This window comes from Lissotriton helveticus, chromosome 9 (assembly GCF_964261635.1).
Source record: "Lissotriton helveticus chromosome 9, aLisHel1.1, whole genome shotgun sequence".
Lineage (NCBI taxonomy): Eukaryota > Metazoa > Chordata > Amphibia > Caudata > Salamandridae > Lissotriton > Lissotriton helveticus.
The window spans coordinates 403,023,029-403,044,178 of NC_136070.1; the positions used below are offsets into that span (position 1 = coordinate 403,023,029).

Here is a 21,150-nt window from a genome sequence, read left to right on the forward strand (position 1 = left end):
ACATGGGTATAAAGCCAGCAAAATTATTTACTGACTAGCTGTGAGAGATGAGGCCCTAGAATATCCCGAAATATTAGAGATTCCAGGCTCCCTTAGGCGCAGTTCCCACGAAATTGCTTTAGTGTTTGTAGACTAACAAACTGTACGCACGTAGTTTACTTCACGAACACCAGCTCCATTCTAACCGACATACCAAGCCAACATGCGTCCCAGATGGACTGTCACACGCTTGAGGAACCCATATCTATTGAAAAAATGTACAGAGAGATATGCTTGAGAACTGGGAAGACGCGTGGGCCAGACGGCTGTCCCCTAGAATACTACAAGACATTCTGGAAGATCCTTTCTCCACACCTCCTTAATTTACTCCTAGAGGTAGCCTAAAAGGCCACCCTCCTGAATTAGACAGAGCCACAATAGTGGTCTTCCCTAAAGCCAGCCATTTGCCTGACTACACAGCTCCTACGGGTCAATTTCCCTCATAAATGAGGACGTCACAATATCTCCCCGAACTCACTGCACTTCAGGGGTTGGCATGGCAGACTGACGCAACAAATCCCACTGTGGAGAGGGAAAACAGGTCCACAAACTTGGGCGGCTCCAAGGCTTTCGATCATGGAACAATAGAGTAATTGCAAATTGGGGGTGGGGTGGGAGTGTGTGTGTGTGTGTGTGTGTGTGAGAGAGGGGGACCACATCTGCTCCTTCCAAGACCATTAGACCCACAACGACCTTTCCAAGACCCAGCTTTACAAGTATGTACAACTTAGGCACATTTCCTGTGACTGTTTTCCCTCCTAATTTCTCCCTTGCTTTGTGCTCAGACCTGTATGTTAAGCAATCCATCCCCAGCTCCCATTTTGTGTTAGCAAGTGAGTGAAACCAGACCCTCCCCCCCTTCTAGCAACAGGGATATTCTACATCAGAGATTGAACAGACGGTGCTCTGAGACAGCCATAATCTGCTATTAGCGCTTTACGCTGTGTTTTATGGGGATTGTGCACTTGTTTTTGGCTAGGAGAGAGAGTTGTATTATACAAACAGTATTGTTAAAGGACAAAGTTTGTTAGGCCCTTACCTGCAGAAGTCCAAAGTTTGAATTGAGCTCATCTGTCTCCTAGGAGATTCTGAATAGAGGAGCAGCCGCCAACTTCCTGGCTAACAAACCGTGTCCGAGGTCGCTGGGACCTTATATAGTCTGCTATTGGTTTGTACAGGTGTGCACTGATTGGTGGCTGTATCTTGTGTTTCTATTGGATTAGGGTTAGTGTTCTCATTGGTTGGGTATTTGAGGGTTCTGAGTCTCTGATTCAATTAACACTGGGTTGGGACTAGGACTATGGTTTCTATCGGGAGTAGGGACTAGGGCTTCCTTTGTGATTGGTTGCTGGAACTAGGTTGGAGCTAGGTTAGGCTTTCTATTGGAAGTAGCGATTAGGGCATCTTGTGTGATCGTTTGCTGGACAAGGGTTAGGCTTTCTATTGGAAGTAGGGATTAGGTTTTCCTGGGTCACTGGTTGCTGGGACTGGGGCTAGGGCCTCTATTGACCGTGGAGATTAGGGGTTGAGCATGATTGAGTGCTTGGACTAGGGTTATGACTGGCTGTAAGGTCTTGTTCTCCTATTGGTTCTAGATTTGAGGGCTAGTGTTGTGATTGGATAGGGTTAGGGTTCCCATTGGCTGGAGGGGTCATCTGACTACTAGGGACATAAAAGGCCAGGGTTTAGGGTGTCTCAGCCCTGGCGGCAAGGGCAGTTGCCTATTAGAGCTTGGGGAAGACTAGGGCCAGAAATGCTGCCCATTTTCCCATTCAGTAATACCCACCCTACACCATCCACAGAGTGACACACTCACCAAATGTACACCACACACTTACTACATACAAACCCTATGCACAGATCAATGTACCAGCCTGCACTGCAAAACCACATCTCAATACACTTCTATTCCAGCTATCACACATTTCCACCACCACCTACAAACAGTACACACTCTATCCTATACCACTAACCAATGCACTCATCACTAACACAATCAAAATCCATACCATACTTAACTGCAACCTATCCAGTCCCACACACCCCACTCTACTTACCCCTTTTTATCATGAACAAACCCATACTCAGCCTTCCATCATTTGTGCAACCAAAACCCTTCTATTCTTTCTATCACAATAACACAACAGTTACATGCCACGGCACACATTTCAACTCTTGCAGCAAACAGGTCTAACACAAACAATCTTACTGCAAACAGGTCTAACACAATCTTACAGCAAACAGGTCTAACACAAACAATCTTAATCTTCTTCATCCCCTCCTACGCAACACATAGTCTACTCACAGATACTTCACCACCCCCTTTACCTTACAAATTCCACTCGCAAACAATACTATACAAACAACTCCATCTGAAAAAACAAATACACCAGCACCTCTTTTCACAACTCCTCAAAAACAAAACATATCACACACATCAGCACAACAAAATCTCTCAAGAACTCCTCATAATAGTCACTCGATACAATCATACACCCACCTTTCAAACTACAATGCAAAGCTTTCTTTCTTCCACCACAGCTAACATACATACAGCAACCGTCTTCTAACCGCCTCCCTTCCATTGGACAATTTAGAAGCTTACTACATGACCCACATGCTGCACCACCACCACTGACTCATAAACCTTCCGCACTAAACATACGCAAACAATATAAGCAACGTGCCACAAATCTTAACTTTGCTTCTCCATGTCTACTGCACAACAAGGTTACACCACAAAAACAACACAGCACACTAACGCACTCTCAAACACAGTCTCCACTACCTACACAAGCAGACCCATCAAAATGCGTTCTTAGCCTGCTGGACGAGGAACACATTACAGAACAGCTACACAATTGTTATCCTAATACAGATAATACCAGCAGTACAAACACACCTGCTACTAACCCACACAATACTGATCACTCTTTTACAAAACAAATTCTCGCTGTCACCAAATAACATTCTCTAAACTGTCTACTAATAAATGCTTAATCGCTCTCTAAAAACAAACTACACATCTACAACCTTCTCACCGATGCAAAACCAGAAAAACTATTCATAACTGAATCGTGGTTTGGAGATGATATGGCTCCAGTCCTGCATGAAGCCGTTCCTCTAGGCTATCAAACTATCAACCAAAACCGTACAGGCAAAAAAAGAAGGCGGCGTGGCTGTTTTGTTCAGGTAAACATTACATATCACTAAAGTTGACATCTCCATAAAGAATTGTGAGGCTCTTCTCACCAGATTCAATCCTACACAGTCTTCCTCCTGTAACCTCCTGCTCCTTTACAGACCTCCACTAAGCAAAGCGACATTCCCAGGCCCAATTCTAGACACAGTTTCAAACCTGATAACAATACACTCCAACCTATGCGTTCTGGGTGACTTCAACATTTGGTTTGACACACCCAATATGTGCACCCATCTGAAAATAATAATCACTAGCCTAGACGTACTGAACCTGCATCAGATTGTCCACAAACATAGCTGGACATATCCTAGATTTAATTTTTGGCTAATAATGAACGAGTTACATTTCAAACTTTAACTCCAGTCACATAGTCAGACCACCATTTCCTTGCTTTCCAAACATAAAACAACACTAATCGACTCACCTAAAACCACCTTACGTGCATCCAGCTATCGACCGTGGAACAAACTAAATTTGGAACACTTAAAAACACAACTAACATCCAGTACAGATCTGGAACCTATAAGTTCTGTTCAAAAACAATATGAGTGTCTACATGAAGCTTTTAATATTCTGATACCACTCAAAACCACACAACAGAACAAAAGAAAACAAGCACCTTGGAGAAATAGAGAGATAAAAGACATAAAACTACAAATTAGAAGGCTGCAACGGGCCTGGCTCTAAACAAAAAACAAGCAAGACAAACGGCTCCTACAGAAAATTAACAGATTATACAAGTCAGCCATCAAAAAAGAAAAAGGTACTATTCAGACAGAATTCTAAATGCGCAAATAAAGAATTATATAAAATACTCAATGAATTTCGTAAACCAAATTGCCTAAAAGGAGCTTGTCTCGTTACTCAAGATTTCACAGACAAACTGGCAAATCATTACACAGAAAGCAGACACATTGGACTCCTACTTAAAACAGAGACAAAGCACCAGCACTAACCCTTTTACAAAACAATCCAAGAACACTCCAACTCATCCTCTCTGTTCCTTGCAACACGACTCACATGATGAATTTATGGACCTGGTCAAAGCAAGCAGGCCTGTCGGCAGCCTTTCTCACCCATGTCCACAGCAAACTTTCAAGACAATTCTTCTAACAACCTCTACTGTCACTCCGGTAAGAAGCATCATCAACGATTCTTTAACTACCAGAACATTTCCAGAAGAACTCAAAAAGTCCTACATAAGCACTTTACTGTAGAAAAAAAAACATGGACCCGCTGAACCCTGACAACTACAGACCCATTACAGATCGACGGTTCCTGGGCAAACTGATAGAAAGAGCAGGGTTCCCCTAGATGTCACAATTCATTGAAGACAATGCCATGCTTTAAGACTTCCAAATAAGATTCCGTCCGGGAAGAGGCACAGAATCTGCCCTCCTTGTCATCTGGGATGACCTGAAGAACACCGTTGACTGCGCTACTCCTCTTGAACCTCTCGGCTGCCTTTGACACAGTTGACCAGGACACTCGGATAAAAGACTCTACGAAGCCGGCATAGAGGGGACTGCTTTAGACTGGATCACGTCCTTCCTTCGAAACAGAACAAATGTCATCCATACCCACCCTTTCTCGTGCAAGCCGAACTCCACAAAAGCTAGGGTCCCTTAAGGCTATATCGTCTCGACCATGCTTTTCAACTTCTACATGAAGTCATTACCGGTACTGATCAATCAATTTCACCTAACTATGCAGATGACACACAAATACTCCTTCAACTGGAATGCCCCAAAGACATTGGAAACTCGCCAATTTTCAGTTGTCTCAGAACCCTGGATCAATGGATGACTTGGAGCCATCTGAAATTGAATGCTTTCAAAATGGAAATACTCATGTGTGCCGATTGGAAACATTATGACCCGCTTGCATGAACTGGGATCACCTTCTAAAGTATCGAAGGAAGTAAGAAATCTCGGAATGACCATGGACTCCAAGCTATCAATGAATGCCCAAGTGGACAAACTAGCAAGATCAAGCTTTGTTACTATAAAAACTATGTGACGAATCTTCCCCCATTTGGGATTTCTACATAAGGTCCAAGCTACCATCTCCCTTGTTCGGTCCACACTCGATGACGCAAATAGCCTCTACTACGGATCACCTTAAACGGCTATGAAAAAACTACAAAGGATTCAGAACTCGGCTGCCAGACTGCTCTTGCATATAAAACCGCGAGAACACATCTCCCCTGCCTTGAAAGCCCTGCATTCGTTACCGTTGCCAGAAGACCAATGTTGGAGCTGCTTTGTATGACCTGCAAAGCGATACATGGAATGGGACCGCTCTTCATCAGGAATAAAATCAGAAAACACATTAATCATAGGAACCTCCGCACTAGAGTGTCACCTCACATCAAAATACAGAGACACAAGAAAATAAACAATGGGTGGCACATCCTTCTCTGTTCAAGCAGCCAAAATATGGAACTCTTTACCCCCAACATAAGATCCACAGACAACCACCTAATCTTCAGAAAAATACTCAAGAATTGGCTCTTCCCCACATAAGGTCCATACGCAAACAGACAAATGCAGCATATCCCTCTGTATATAAACATTTATTTGTACTATAGACATGTACCTATATATGCGTATTGCTTTGTATAAACGTAAAATAATTATGGCTAAAAAAAGTGCAACACTTGAAAACCAGAGTTTATCGAATGCATCTTTAATCTACTTATACTTACTTCCTTTATTTATTTATAAGTGTTATGCATCTATATACCTTCATTGTACTTGGATCTTTATATTACATCCCCCCCCAAAAAAAGCATAATCAATGCACTAACCCTATACCTCTATCAATATCTTTGATCTACATATACTTATTTCCTTTATGCATCTATAAACTTTCCAGGTACATATGGATCTATATATTTATTACTTTCTTTTAATTCAGCAAATCCAATGTACTAGCCAAATTCTCACCATATACCTCTCTCAATATATCTTCTAACAACTCTGACTCATCATAAACCTTTTTACTACTCTTTCCAATGCACTACCCTATTTCTCACCCTATACCTGTCAATATATCCTCTACACCCACTCATCTCAAACCCCATAACACTACTATGATCCCCAAAACAGTCCTTTCTAGATTCTCCCCTACTCTACCCCTCCTTGCACCATCTGACACCTCTTTTACTATACTGATCCCCCAAAAATAAGCCTTTCTAAACTTTTCCCTCACTCTTCACCTCCACATCCCTTTTTACTCATCCCAAGCCTTCCACTACTGCTATGAACTTCCCCCCAAAAAAATTAAAATCGAAATCCTTCACTCTTTTATCCCTCCACTACCCCTTTCAATCAAAATAACAGACTAACCTGTACACTTCTCAAATTTCCTATTTCACTATACGAATTCACCACTAATCCTTTATGGGTTCCGGAGTAGCATGCTACTCGCCGAAAAAAAGAGCGTGAACGCCCCATGAGGGGTAACAAGCAATATATAAATGCAAACCTTTTTCCTCTTCCATCCCTCCGCTATCCTTTCAAATCCAAATAACTGACTAACCTATCCACCACTCAAATTACTTTCATATTTCACTATACTAATTCAACATTAAATTCTTTATGGGATCCGGAGTAGCGTGCTAATCGCCGAAAAAGTGCTGCGACACCTCGTCAGGGGTAGTAAACGCTATATAAATGCAATATGTTTTCCTAAACGGTTTGATCTTTGCACATTCCATAAAACTATAAAATGAGGATGTCCGAAAAACACTGTGATGAAGGCCAACAGTTATGAAACCATGCCTGATTTAAATAAATATCGACATACTGAAAATGCATATTTCAAAACAAATTTAAATATATATAGAAAGTGGTCTAGGAATTTAGAAAGGTTCTCAGTAAGACCTCCATAGGACCACTTTCTTTTTGGCTTTGTATTGTCTCTGAAATCATACATAAGAGACTCCACAGATTTCATTGAAAAAATAGAGTCTATTGCTTGGCAACCTTCATATATACTGATTACGCTGGACATAACAAGTCTCTATACTTGTATAGACCACGAACAAGGACTCACCGCTGTTGAATTTTTCCTGAACAAAAGAGAATTGAGATTTGCCCTACATAATAAGATGCTGTTGGAACTCATAAGATTTTGTCTTTTTAACAACATTTTTCTCTTTCAGGACATTATATACCGACAGTGCTCTGGGACGGCGATGGGCTCCTGCTTCGCCCCCAGCTATGCGAATTTATTCGTAGGCTGGTGGGAGGAGCAGGTAGCCTGGGCCCCTGGAAATGCCGCTTGGAACAATAAGATAGTGGCTTGGAGCAGGTACATTGATGACCTGTTCCTAGTGTGGAATGGGTCTATAGAAGAGGCTAATGAGTATATTTCAGTGCTAAACGACAATGAGTGCAACCTCAAGTTCACAGGGGAAATCAGTAAAGATAAGGTTAATTACCTGGATTTACAAGTGAATGTGAGGAATGGTAAGATCAGCACCCAACTCTATCGTAAATCGACTGCGGGTAATAGTGTTTTACACGCCTCAAGCAGCCATTCCCGTAAACTTACCACCAACATCCCTTACGGGGAATTTTTACGATTAAAACGTAATTGCACCCATAATGAAGATTTTGAACAAGCTGCCACAGACAGCATAGAGAGGTTCCGTAACAGAGGATACAATTCTAACTTGCTTCAAGAAACCTTGAATAGAGTCAAAAAGATACCTCGCAGCCAATTGTTTGAAAAGAAAAAGATTACCCCTTCTAAAGAGGTCCAATTCCGCATGATTACACCATTTGCTGCGGATTCATTTAGATTAAGATCCATCTTGTCCAAACATTGGCACATTCTTAAATCCGACCCAATTGTAGGTCCAGATATTCCTGCTGTGCCTTCTATCACCTTTAAGAGGGCAAGATCGCTGCGAGATGAAATGGTCCATAGCTATCTTCCATCTGAGAAGAAACAGTTAGGAACTCTGAAAGACGCAAAAGGTTTTTTCCCGTGCGGGAAATGCAAAGCCTGCTCAGCAAGCAAAAGAACTTTAGCATATGACGTGCCAGGTTGCAAAGGTGGCAAGAAAATCACAAAATGTATGTCTTGTCATACAGACCACGCAGTTTACTGTTTGGTCTGTCCTTGTTCGTTGAGGTATGTGGGGAGTACCATCAACCCTGTTAAACTCCGGATATTAGAACACATGCGGGCAATTGCCAATAAAGATTTCAGCTATCCAGTAGCACGGCATTTTGCCATCAAACACAAGAGTGATAGGAATCTCTTAAGATATTTTTGCCTAGATCAAGCGACAAAAAACACCAGAGGAGGCAATCGATTACAGGTCCTGAGAAGATTAGAATCTAGATTTATCATAGATCTTGAGACCAGGGCTCCGAAGGGACTGAACATGGGGGAGGAACTTGCTTCTCATTTGGGCTAAGATTATGTTTTACGACATATGAGTAACCGTGCTAAACTGTTTGCAATAATTTTGATGATTTGACTGGGAGAAATTCTGAAAATGTACATAGTGAAAGTAAGTTTTAGTGTCAAAGTGGGATATGCGATTTGTTTTTTCACTGACCTGAGAACCTAGCAACCTGATATTAGGTTTCAATTGCCGATCCACGGCAAGATTTTGCTTAGTAGAGCGTTTGTTTTGAATATAGCGATTTCAGCTTTAATTATGCATTTTTGAAATGCCTTGTTTCTCAGGTACGTGTGTGTTTTTCTGGACTTCGTTGTCCATTATAACCTTTGCCGATACACGGCGAGATTGTTTAATGTGCAAATGCACTAACGTCTTTGCGGATGTTTTAAATACAATTCAAAATATTGTGAATTTTATTATCTCATGCTGACAAAATGTATAGAACGTATGCGTTCAAAGATGGCGCGCTGCATACACCTAAATGTATTAGTCCTTTGTTTATGTTAATGTATAGCATGAACACAGATAAGGGTGTAATTTTTGGCGCTCTGATGGTAACACTGACGAAGGGATTTCATTCCCGAAACGCGTCTGCTTTTTTGAATAAACCGCTCTGCTAAATATACTGCTGCTGCCCGTGTGAGTGCTGTTATTTCCTGATAACCCGGCTGGGTATTTTTGGGAAACTGGAGCATGTATGTATGTATGTATATATATATATATATATATATATATATATATATGTGTGTATATATATATATATATATATATATATTTTTTTTTTTTTTTTTAAGGCAGAATGAAATAAAAGATTTAGATACCCACACCACCAATTCCCCATTAAAGGTAAAAAGTAAATTTGACATAATGATGTAGAACACTCCGCACTGAAATAAAAATGGCATTAATAGACTTTGAACATCCATCCTTCCTTGTATAGACCTATGTAATACAGAGGACAATATCTTGACAAAACAAACAGAAAAAAAAAAAAAAAAGAAGAAGAAGAAGAGGAGGAGTAGATGCAAACAATTAAGGAAAGCATATTACAAAATGCTACGAAAAACTTATAAACAAATTAATCTAGAACAAAACTGGCAAACTACAACCCCTTCCACATGTAAGAAATATGAGTTGGATCGTCTTAAAATATATATATATATATATATATATATATATATATATAGGCTAAATTCTGCCCTTATACATTAAATAGAACAAGAAAAGATCAATTATACCTACATGAGCAAGCACTATTACATAGCAAAATAATACTCCAAGGGGGACGAACAAAGAAGATCCGCGCCAACCGAAAACACCCACAACCATGCATAGGTAGAATCTCAAATGCAGATCTACACAATGCCAAAATGGCCCTGAAGCAAAACCCCCATTGCTTAAGTATGTTGGATGTTATTAGGATCATATGGTAGATAGCAGAGAAGCTCGGCTGTCTCTAGTGTGCACATACCATTCTTATGCAAGTTTAAAAACACAGCCCAAAAACAAACAAAAGACTGGGGCATCTAACATTTTCTAAATGCAACATTACATCCAGAATCCAATTGTATTTGACTACTCATTCACTTGCTTACGCAATCTCTGCCTTATATCAGAAAGTGTTTAGAAAAAACAATGGTTCAGAGGTGGCCCTAAGGGTCAATATAAGTAGTTAGTGCTCCCAAAGGGGGACACTATCAGGAAAAACGTTTTCAATTATATTTAATCACGTAGTGTACAGGGGCAGAAATGTCTTGTAAGGTATTTATTACCAAAACACAGTTGAAAATACTTAAATAGTTTTCAGGGGCTCACATATAAGTGAAAAAAGCATGAAGTGACAAAGTGAGGGTGAGTTAAAATCTTGACATTGCATTGACAACAAGAACAAGCATTTGCAATGCAATAGGTCTCGTATTTATAAGAGTTTGAGCTATTGGCATTGTAAATGACAATGCCTTCTATTTATGTGTTGTTTTTTCACCCGGTAAATAAAAGGCATTATCATTTACAATGCCACTAGCTAAGACTCTCGCAAATGCAAGACTTGTTGCATTGCAAATGCATTCTGCTCCCGTGCTATAACAAGTGATTAAAAATAGCAGCTGCCGTCCACCTGTGGGGGTAGGGGCAGTGTGAGATCTACAGAAATGCACAACCAAGTTGATTCACTCTAAGTTACATCATAGGCAGCCAAAGGCAACGCATGGCGAGACAAACTGTGTTGCTGCAGAAATATCAGTTTGCGTACAACAGAGTTGGAGCTGCATAGCTCTGTCAGCAAAAATAGCTCTTAAAAAAGCACAAGAAGCCTGTAAATTGTTATGATTAAATACACAGAATAAAAAGATTCCGAAAAAAGTACGATTAAAAATAAGTTGAAATAATTCTGAAACGGCTGAAGGTCTTACTTTAACAATAAACTGCCATCCGTGTGGCACGGATCATTTCTGTTGAAAAGGGGAAGAGGGGCCTGGAGAAGGGGTAGATGACAGCAGCGATCGCAAAACTTTTAATTCCGTGTGTGAGGGGAAACATGCCGTCAGTTGAGCGCATATACTGAGACAGCAGAACGCAAGGGAGGGAAGCCGGATGGGGGTGGGAGAGCCTGGGGCGTGAATGCGAGCGAGGAGGGAAGCCGGATGGGGGTGGGAGAGCCTGGGGCGTGAATGCGAGCGAGGTGCTAGAAAATAAGGAACAAGTGATTAAAAATAGCAGCTGCCGTCCACCTGTGGGGGTAGGGGCAGTGTGAGATCTACAGAAATGCACAACCAAGTTGATTCACTCTAAGTTACATCATAGACAGCCAAAGGCAACGCATGGCGAGACAAACTGTGTTGCTGCAGAAATATCAGTTTGCGTACAACAGAGTTGGAGCTGCATAGCCATGTCAGCAAAAATAGCTCTTAAAAAAAGCACAAAAAGCCTGTAAATTGTTATGATTAAATACACAGAATAAAAAGATTCCGAAAAAAGTATGATTAAAAATAAGTTGAAATAATTCTGAAACGGCTGAAGGTCTTACTTTAACTGCATATACTGAGACAGCAGAACGCAAGGGAGGGAAGCCGGATGGGGGTGGGAGAGCCTGGGGCGTGAATGAGAGCGAGGAGGGAAGCCGGATGGGGTGGGAGAGCCTGGGGCGTGAATGCGAGCGAGGGGAGGCAGGCAGATTAGGGAGATGCGCGTGCTTGTGTGGTCACGTGACCCGCTTTTGTGGCCACGTGACCTCACATGCACTGTGAAGAAACCGCAGTGGTTTCACTAGACGATCGAGCACTTGAATTCTCGATCCCTCAATGCGCTTGCGCGCATTGTAGGTCACGAGACCTAAAAATGGAACTACACACGATTTAATAAAATGCAAGGAGTTCCTGTTGTAGGGGTTGACGGCGTTTCGATCTCATGACATTGAGATCATCTTCAGGACTATAGGTGAGCAGTTTGAATTATTTACAATGGGTGGGGGCACAATGGCAGCGGGGTCAGTCACAGCAGAGAATCAGTGGAATGAATTCTGTATTATCTCAGGGTAGGGCATAGATCAGAATTGATCCTGTCAATTATGTGGGAAGTTGGTGTCCAAAGCGCGCCCAAAAGGGGAATTGAGAATGAATTATCTCACGGGAAGGCATAAAGTCTGGATGGAAGCTGAAGCCCAATTCGCGACCAGAGGGGGATGTTGACCTAGAGTTCCACTGGACAACATAAGCTGTGGGTCTAGGCTAGAGGCGGTTTAATCAACGGTGCCTATAGCAATTTGGGGGAGGAAGGCCTAAACCAACTTTAGAGCGGGTAATTATTTGCCGCTATGCGGAGCTGGCCTTATTGCAAGAGCGGGCACTGCATTTAATGAGCTGCTGTGCACGTATTTAATCAGGAAGCCAGTTCCACGTATAAATCTCAGCTGGTGCTCGGGACACGATCAGTGCGACGATAATATGTGCCAGATGATTCATTCCAAGGCATACAGAGTAACTACAAGAAAACTGAAGTGAAAATGTGACTTGATAGACCGCTAAATCCTCATGCCCACACCAAGTTGCATAAGACAATTTCAGAGCTTGTGAACTTATATGCCATCACTAGATGTTACTCACACATTGCAATCCTCTAGCAACACACTTCATTGCTAAAGGCACAATCCTAGACTCTTTCTGCCTCACAAACGTAGGCTGTGATGCTTAATAATCTATACATAATTGGTGAATTCTAATGTTTATAAAACACACACATTAAGTTGCATAGCATGTATGTTGTTGTTCGTCTAGCCTCCATTAATTCAACACCTACCAAGCATCCAACATACGAAAGTGTATGTAACCATCAAAATTATATGCCTTTTTGTAGTGGTTGTTGTTGCTAAACACAACATGCCTTATTCAAATACGAATTTCTTGATCAATTACTGTGTCCAACATTGATACAGGCATCTATGCCACCATCCTTTGACTTTTGTGGACTTCCCACTTACCATGTAGGGATTTACGCAAAAGCAAAAAAGCGTTGCTGGAAGAGCTCAAACGCCATCTCAGTTATTGTGGCATTCCTTCCTTTCTGCGCAGGCCCCTATTCTCAGAATCTCGCTTACACTGGCTATCGTATCTCCCTTACACTGACAGTTTTCACAAATGAGCTAAAAACCTGTCTGTTTGACTAGTCACTTTTTAAGCTAGTAAAAAGAGACACAATCAGCTGGTATGTGTAATCTAATTGTCAGTCAAACTGTGAAAGAATTTGCTAACCCTTGAAATCTAAAACTCTTGCCTTGTGCCAAAACTGGGTTCCGCCCAGAATGCAGCACCAGGTCAAAACTGACTTCAAGGACGGCGTCAAAATCAACATTAGACATGAGCTGGCTGGCATAACTGTTTGACATGCTAGGGGCATTTGACACAATGAACCATTTTACATCCTTATGCAGATTTAAAGGGCTTGCAATCTAAAGAACTAAATTCATTGCAGAGGCTCTTCATGATCACTCACTCTCCCACACCTTTTTTAATCATCACCATTTTAATGCAGTAGTAACTGTTTCACAAGGAACAACTATCATGTACCTACTTTTCAACACTTAGATGAGTCCAGTCCCTGACATTATACACACTTTCAAAATGTCTCAGTACAACTACAATGAAGCCAGCCAGAGATCATCCTGAAGCTGGAAAAACAAAATGAACAATGTGCCTGGTCCTTTCTACTTGCAATTAAAATGAATGATTAGCACCATACTGTATTAAAAAAAAACTTGAAAAGAATCTACTATCTTGCCATAGGCCCAGTGGATAAAAAACATCGAGAAACCACCCATTGCAGCAAGATCATTTACATCAGTCATTACGGTCAGTCTTCACTTGTACCACCAGTAAATCAGGTAATTTAACCTCTTTTCAAACACTGCGGACCCCAAGGCACGGTTTATTTGCCCACGAATTACTAGTGCTGTGCATTTTCTCTCCATCCAAGGGGAACAGCATGACCTATTCGTTTATACAGCGTTCACTCTTACCATAATGGAATGGATTTCATGCAAACTGCACCATGTTTAGTCTCCATCTCAGACCTGTTATGTTCAGCATTTGCCGTACAAAGTTTATTATCTAAAACATAACTTCTAAATTCTACACACCCATACATTAAGCATATGTTAGTACGATTAAGGTAAATACAACGAGTCTTGTAGCCTATATATCATTAGGTAAAAATAAAATGATAAACAAAAATAAAAAGTATCGAAATAGCCGTGATAACAGTCCTTATAGAGAAGCGGTTGAGGCGATTCCCACATATTCTAGTTGCATATATAACTGTGATTTACATAAGATGTAGCCTTTTCGGTCAGATGGGCGGTTGCTGTAAAGATGTGATGCACTTCTCTTAATTCCTGACTCAAAATCAGCAATGTACTCGTTTATCGGTTCAAGGCAGGGACATACACAGGATCAAGAGTGGCAAAGTTAACTTCCAAAGCAAGATAATTGGCATTAACAGATAATGTGTCCTTTAAAAAGGTTGATTGGTTCTCACTTCTCCAGTACATACTCATCCTTTCTTTGAGGATATCACGAACGACTAAAATAGCTTATAATCATGGATTGTAAAACGAGTAAATAAACCAGCGTTTCATCCATGAAAGGTCTTCAACAGACCCTGGAAACAAACACGACTTGGATTGTCCGCGTCATGTACGTGGAGTAGGTAAAACGAGTCCTACCTTATTATATCGAGCTATTTCCATGAGATATTAAAGCACGAATGGCCCTCGTTTTCAAAAGAACATTAACCTTATATAGCTGAGAAAATGTACATTGCAACGGCCACTAAGGCGTCTGTCGAGGACACTGGCAATTATTTCATTGGGTGATGATATGAAATGTCAAGAACGTTCTTTAAGAGGGGCCATTTTCCCTTTCTCCTTGTTCGAAAATATAATATGGCCATTGTCTCCATATAAAAAGGTAAGCCTTTCCTAAATTGGGTAGATCTTAGACTACACTTTTGATCTAAAAGCTCGGTCGCGTTCTCCTTGACGAAATAGCTCTCACCTCCATGCTAACGGCACATAACTGTACCTCTTTCTACTGCATAATCTTCTCAAATAGCGGTATGCATATGAGTTCCAAGGCTCCGCGTGATGATAAAGGGCTGTTGTGAGCCTTCTCCAACTCTTTCCGTGCCCCTGGGCTCGGTTTGTTCGCAGCCGCCTCCTTCAGTCTGTTGTGGGCCCGCCCTGGATGCAAGCATACTCACTCCCCACAGCACCACACACGGCGTATAAGCGCCGCCCGTGACCGACGCAGCCCTGTCTCCCGTCACCCACAGCAGCGGCCGCCTCTCAGCTCCTCACAGGCACCGCCACGCGAGCTCCCCCACCCGGCGCCTTCGCGCCCAAAACAAACCCATAACGGCCGCTTCCTGCCCCATCCCCCGCCCAACGGCTTCCCATTGTGACGCCAACGGCAGAGAACACGGCTGGCGCCTGAACCGGACCGGAGAGCTCGTGCCACCGCTGCCGACGTTCGTCCACCATACCACCGGTTTGGAAGGTGATGCCAAGTCTCGCGAGGTTATGCCGAATCTGACCGTGGCTTCGGGATTGGGCGGCCTGACTTGGTATCTGTGTTGTGAAGAAGGAGGAAGGGAGGAGGGGGAGGCGGTGGAGGACGGCGACAGCAGCCCGGGGGACCCCGACTGCAACACCGGCGGCGGCCCCGGACCCAGTGCCGCAGCCATGGCTTCGGGAGACACACTCTACATAGCCACGGACGGCTCCGAGATGCCTGCCGAGATCGTGGAGTTACACGAGATAGAAGTAGAGACCATCCCTGTAGAGACTATGGAGACTATTGAGACTACGGTTGTTGGGGGCTGTGATGAGGATGATGAAGAGTTAGAGGACGAGGATGATGAGGACGATGGTCTCCACCATCGGCACCACCACCAACCCATGATCGCTCTGCAGCCTCTGGACGAGCACCACCCACTGCACCACCAGGTGCACCACCAGGAGGTTATCCTGGTACAGACTCGCGAAGAGGTAGTGGGTGGCGATGACTCGGATCTACGAGCGGACGATGGGTATGAGGACCATATCCTTATACCCGTACCCACCCCAGCTGGTGAGGACGAGTACATTGAGCAGACCCTGGTTACCATGGCTGGCAAGAGTGGAGGGCGTCTGAAGAAAGGCGGCAGCGGCAAGAAGAGCAACAAAAAGAGCTACCTAAGTACTGGTGGAGACCACGGTGGTAGGAAGTGGGAACAGAAGCAGGTTCAGATCAAGACTCTAGAGGGGGAGTTCTCTGTCACGATGTGGGCATCAGGTAAGCCACCTCTTCTCCCTAACCCACTTGCTGCCCCCTGGGGGACCCCTGCCGCGCCCCTCTCAGTCCCTGTCGTTGGGAGCCCCCTTACGCCTCTACCGCAGCTCTCTAAAGCCAACCGGCGTGTTTTTGTTTTGAAGGGAAGCCATGTTTTACGTGCGGCTGGGCGCCGCCATGTTCGCCTGACAATCATGGCTGCCCGGGCAAGATGGCCGTGCGGGGTCCGGGGGGAAGATGGCGGCCAGGCCAAGATGGCGGCCCGGTCGGGCGCGAGCGCGCGGCTCCCTCTCTCTTCACAGCTAGGCCGCAATGGCGCACTTCAGAACTGCGGCTGTGTGGGAGAGGGGGCGGAGCCATGGAGTTTGACAGTTTGATCTGGTGACAGCGAGCTCTTTCGCTGACCACGAGACGACTTCCTCTTCACTTGGCTTTACAGTTTTTGTGCTGTACAAGAAGCAGTGGCGCATTAAAACGGATTTCCATATTTGGGAGTCGTAGTCCTCTTCCGTATTATTTAGTTATTTCAGAAATGCCTTTCTCACTATTTGTATTGCCTTTTTGGTTAAAGAGTGAGTTTGTAGACTCGTGAATAGAACATGGTATCTGCCTTTACAACAGTTTTCAATATTGGTTAGGTATGATATGATTATCTTAAAACGTTATTGTGCGGATCACGCTTAACTTTTCATACTTTGATTATTTTAAATTTCGTACTCCCGTATTTTACTCTTGTAGTAAAAAAGCAGAAGGGAAATGGCGATGACCTCCACGATGAAGTGACCGCGGTTGTTAAAGTGATCTGCGAATGTAGGTCATAAGTAGGAGTTAGGCTATACTAAGAATGCAAAATGTTATTATTTCAACTTCTGTGACAGAACATTGAAACGGGTATTCTCCGTGCGGAGTATAGTGAGCATCTTCCGGGGTGTTGAAGTGTGCGGTTATCTGATAACATCTGAGTTGCCTACCCAAACATTTGGTATTGGAAGGTTCGTGTTTTTATTTTTGTTATATTTTTTAGGAGCCGCTGATATACATATTCACAGTTCATGCAACACTGACAGCAGGTACATTTATAAAAAAAAAACTGAATGTCACAAATTAGTTCATAATGATGAAGTGCATTTTTCATAACCATAATTATAAGATTATATAAATCACATGAAAAAAAGTAAATATCGCATTTCAGACCAGTATACTTTACAGTTCATGTAGCAATTAGCAGCAAGCATAAATTATACAGTAATACAGTGCGTGGTTTTAGTTATTACCAAAGTAAATCTGATACAGCGATACATAATAGTGCAATTAGACGTGCCTAGATTGTGCTTAATAATAAAGTGTTAAGTCTCATTAATACCACAGTTCCGATATTCATATGAATCCTGCGTATTTAGCAAATCCCGTTTCCTATCCTAGAGGGGAATTGCACAATATAAAAATACAGTCAGACCCCTTTGCCTTACATTCATTGTAATATTAACTTCACACATATATCAAGAAGATAAATAAGCAAAACAAAAGGAAATCTCTTTATTCCTCCACATCTTGAATTCCATATATCAGCAAAAATATTGAGGACGCTTGACGTTTTAACATGAAAGTGAAATCTTTAAATATCACAGTAAAATATAGATCAGTGATTTAAAAACATGAGAAGAGAGACCCATCCCCTATAGTTTCAAATTCTCTCCATAACCAATGCCCTCAATCCAGTCAGACAATGGTGACCATAACAGAGCTCCACGTTTTCATGCCTTCCGGCCTTTACATACATATAGGTAGGCCTGGGCTGTTAACTTTGCTCCGTTCAGAGTTTTCTGCACTCCGCGGAGCTTGCGAAATGCAGAAAACTCCGCTTTGCTATTGTGAATGGTAAGTTCGCGAGCTGCCGCTTGGGTAGAGTTTCTACCCTAGCGGCAGGAATACCAGCACAAACTGCAGTTTGCACTGCACTCCGCTACTCGCGGAACTTTGTGAAGTTTTATTGTAACTTCACGGAGTTCCGCGTAGCAACTCCGCGAACTACGCCCAGGCCTTCATATAGGCTCCTCCATATTATATATTGCTAAAAGCTGTCTTCCGTTCTAGAAAAGTTGGGGGGTGAGAACTCAGCCATTCTGATCGTATGCAGGCCACTGCCATGGCTACAAATACAAACTATTAATGCCCTTTCGGGTACACGGAGCCTGCCTCAATCCCTAACAGGCCCTGATTTCCCCTACATAAGAGCTTAGCTCTGGGAATGTGCTGAACATACAAATAATTTCAGCATAAGCAGCTCCATGCTGCTTGCATTTAGCATCAGGCTTCCTACACCATCTATATAGCTTGGCCAGAGTGCAATATAAATCAAATACAGATTTGAAATGCTGAGTCCTAAATCCTGCGGCTAGCAGTGTCTCACCCGAACCTCTAATGACCTCTGTATTGTCTGCCCTTCTGCTCCTAGCCTTTTCTCCCAGTTAGTATTCTGAGCCTTTAGGTCGTTGGGCATAGCCTGTATTAAATTATAGATTTGTTGTCCACTGATTCTCATTTCACCAAGCTCCACATTTTTTTTTTTTATTGACCATCATATTTTTATATGTTTTCTGCATGGTTTACATGCCAAATATTCTCATGCCTATTCTTGAGCACAGCCTCTTAGCGTCAAGCCAATCCTGTGACTCTGCTTGTACGGTTAAGTTGTTGGCTTGCTCACCTCTACACGTGAGCCTCCCAAGGAATTAGTAGAGCCCCATAAAGTAGTATAAATTGTATCAGGATGTCTAGTTATTCGAGAAATCTCAGTTATTGCATGACAAAATACGCAGCAAATATAAATACCATGTTGGTGGTACTAGTGGGTGTGATTTTCTATTTGAGGCTGTCATAGCATAGTTGGTGAGCCTATGGGGTACTCTTCTGATCATGGTGGAATGAGTCACGAGAGTATACCTGCCATGTTAATATAACTCTAGGTGTATTATTATACCAGCAATGTCAAATGTAGTAAATGAGTACTAGGTTAATCTTGACCGAACAAATTGAAGGATCAGCTGTGCGAGGGTGCCATATTGGAGATGGTCATTGTTAGGTTGGAGATGTTTTAATGGTGAATTTTAGATATTAGTCTGCATGTTTGGATGATGTCATGGTATGCATGAGTTTATAGTTTGTGAATAAAGTTTTGTTATATTGCTGTCCAGTTAGAGCAAAGTCATATTTACTGAAATTGTATGTGCTTGCATCCTTGTTGTCAGTTGTGATAGTTATTACAAAAGTTTCCAAAATGAGACATTTTTGTTTTTTGCGGTATAAAAATAATATAGTTCCTGTTACGTAGTTCATTCTATTTCCTAAGTGTTGATAATGTAGGCACAAACCTAGTTCCTGAATCTGGTGGGAAAGGAAATAATTATAACACTGTAGGTGTACATATGTCCATAAATGACAGTAAGTATACAAAGTGCTGAAATTAAACCCTTAAGAATCATAGACCTTTCAAAAGTGAACTTAGCATATTTATTTATTTTTATATGATCAATTTTGCAGTTGTGGATTTGACTAAAGTGGATTTTGAGCATGGAACTGGCCAATCTGATGATAAAATCATTGAAAATATTAGTAGATTGTGTTGAAGTTACAAGTATGTTGTTAGTAGCCTTAGTGCAAGCATTAAGTCTTAATTTAATCAGTGGTTCATCTTTGCTTATTTGTTAGGCTTTTAATATTCAGTGACTTTCTATTTGTCATAAATGTAATTCCATGTCACCACTTCTGGAATTTTGTTTGTTGTGTTCAATGGCTAAGTATTAGAAATACCAACAATGGGATTGATGTTCATTACAATTTTCAGCCAGCGATTACTTGAATTCCTTTCTATGGCTACTTCTATAGTGTTCTTGTCTTCTCTTTTTGAGAAGGCCGATAGGCCACCAGTGTAAGTTTCTTTGCAGGGACTGGCAGTAAGGTAGCTCACATAGGTGCTGTTGCATTTGATGAGAAAACCAATAATATTCAGGCCTAGTGACACATGTTTAAAAAAAAAGTTATACCTTTATGCAGATTTTATAGTTGTGGCAAGTTTAAAAAGTTTTTAGGAATACGTCATTGACTTACCCTTGTTTCACAAATTCATATCCACGGAGTAATTTATTTAAAAGTTTCTTGGTTTAATTTTCAAGAGTCGTCTTATCGAGGTCCTGCAATTGATTAAATATTTTGTTCAGCTCCTTCAGTGGTGTCAAAGGGCAGTAAAAAAATCAATTGCTCCTTCAGGTTTTCCATAAAAGCCATTGTCTTCAATACAGTTCCTTTTAATCGGAAACAGTTCACCAGCTTGAATGACAGTTTTGGAGTGGTAGCTTGTGTTTAGAATTGCATTGGCTGCTGTGTGTTTTCAGGGGACTTTGACTTGGATTTTATTATCCTTGATATGAATGGATTCTGAAAATCTACTATTTTCAAGGTGTGACTCAGCCGGATGTTTAAGTTGTTATGATTTATTTTATTATTTATATACTTCTTCAGTAATGAGATATCCCATTGCCTTATAATCGGAAGGTGGTCAGTATGATGACCTCAGTAAACTGTGTGAATAGTATTCTGTAAACTCAATGTTCCATAACTGTTTTCTTTTGCGATGTCATATTAAAACATGCACATATTTTGGTCAA

The 21,150-nt window shown here is 41.9% G+C and overlaps 2 protein-coding genes across 3 annotated transcripts in view; one reads left to right on the forward strand and one right to left on the reverse strand.

The window, feature by feature from the left end:
• The window catches only part of DEGS2 (delta 4-desaturase, sphingolipid 2), a 251,631-nt gene extending 236,299 nt beyond the window's left edge, over positions 1 to 15,332 (reverse strand). The window contains exon 1 of one of the 2 annotated variants that reach the window (XM_078660178.1): positions 15,239 to 15,332. The gene's annotated coding sequence lies outside the window, so the exon portion shown is untranslated. Of the gene's footprint in view, positions 1 to 15,211 lie in introns of both variants that reach the window. The other variant, XM_078660177.1, reaches the window with a different exon arrangement.
• A 376-nt stretch (positions 15,333 to 15,708) lies between these two features.
• YY1 (YY1 transcription factor) overlaps positions 15,709 to 21,150 on the forward strand; it is a 116,782-nt gene continuing 111,340 nt past the window's right edge. Inside the window, exon 1 of the mRNA XM_078660176.1 lies at positions 15,709 to 16,489. Within this exon, the coding sequence (XP_078516302.1) occupies positions 15,736 to 16,489 (754 nt within the window). The 5' untranslated portion in view covers positions 15,709 to 15,735. The remainder of the gene's footprint in view (positions 16,490 to 21,150) is intronic.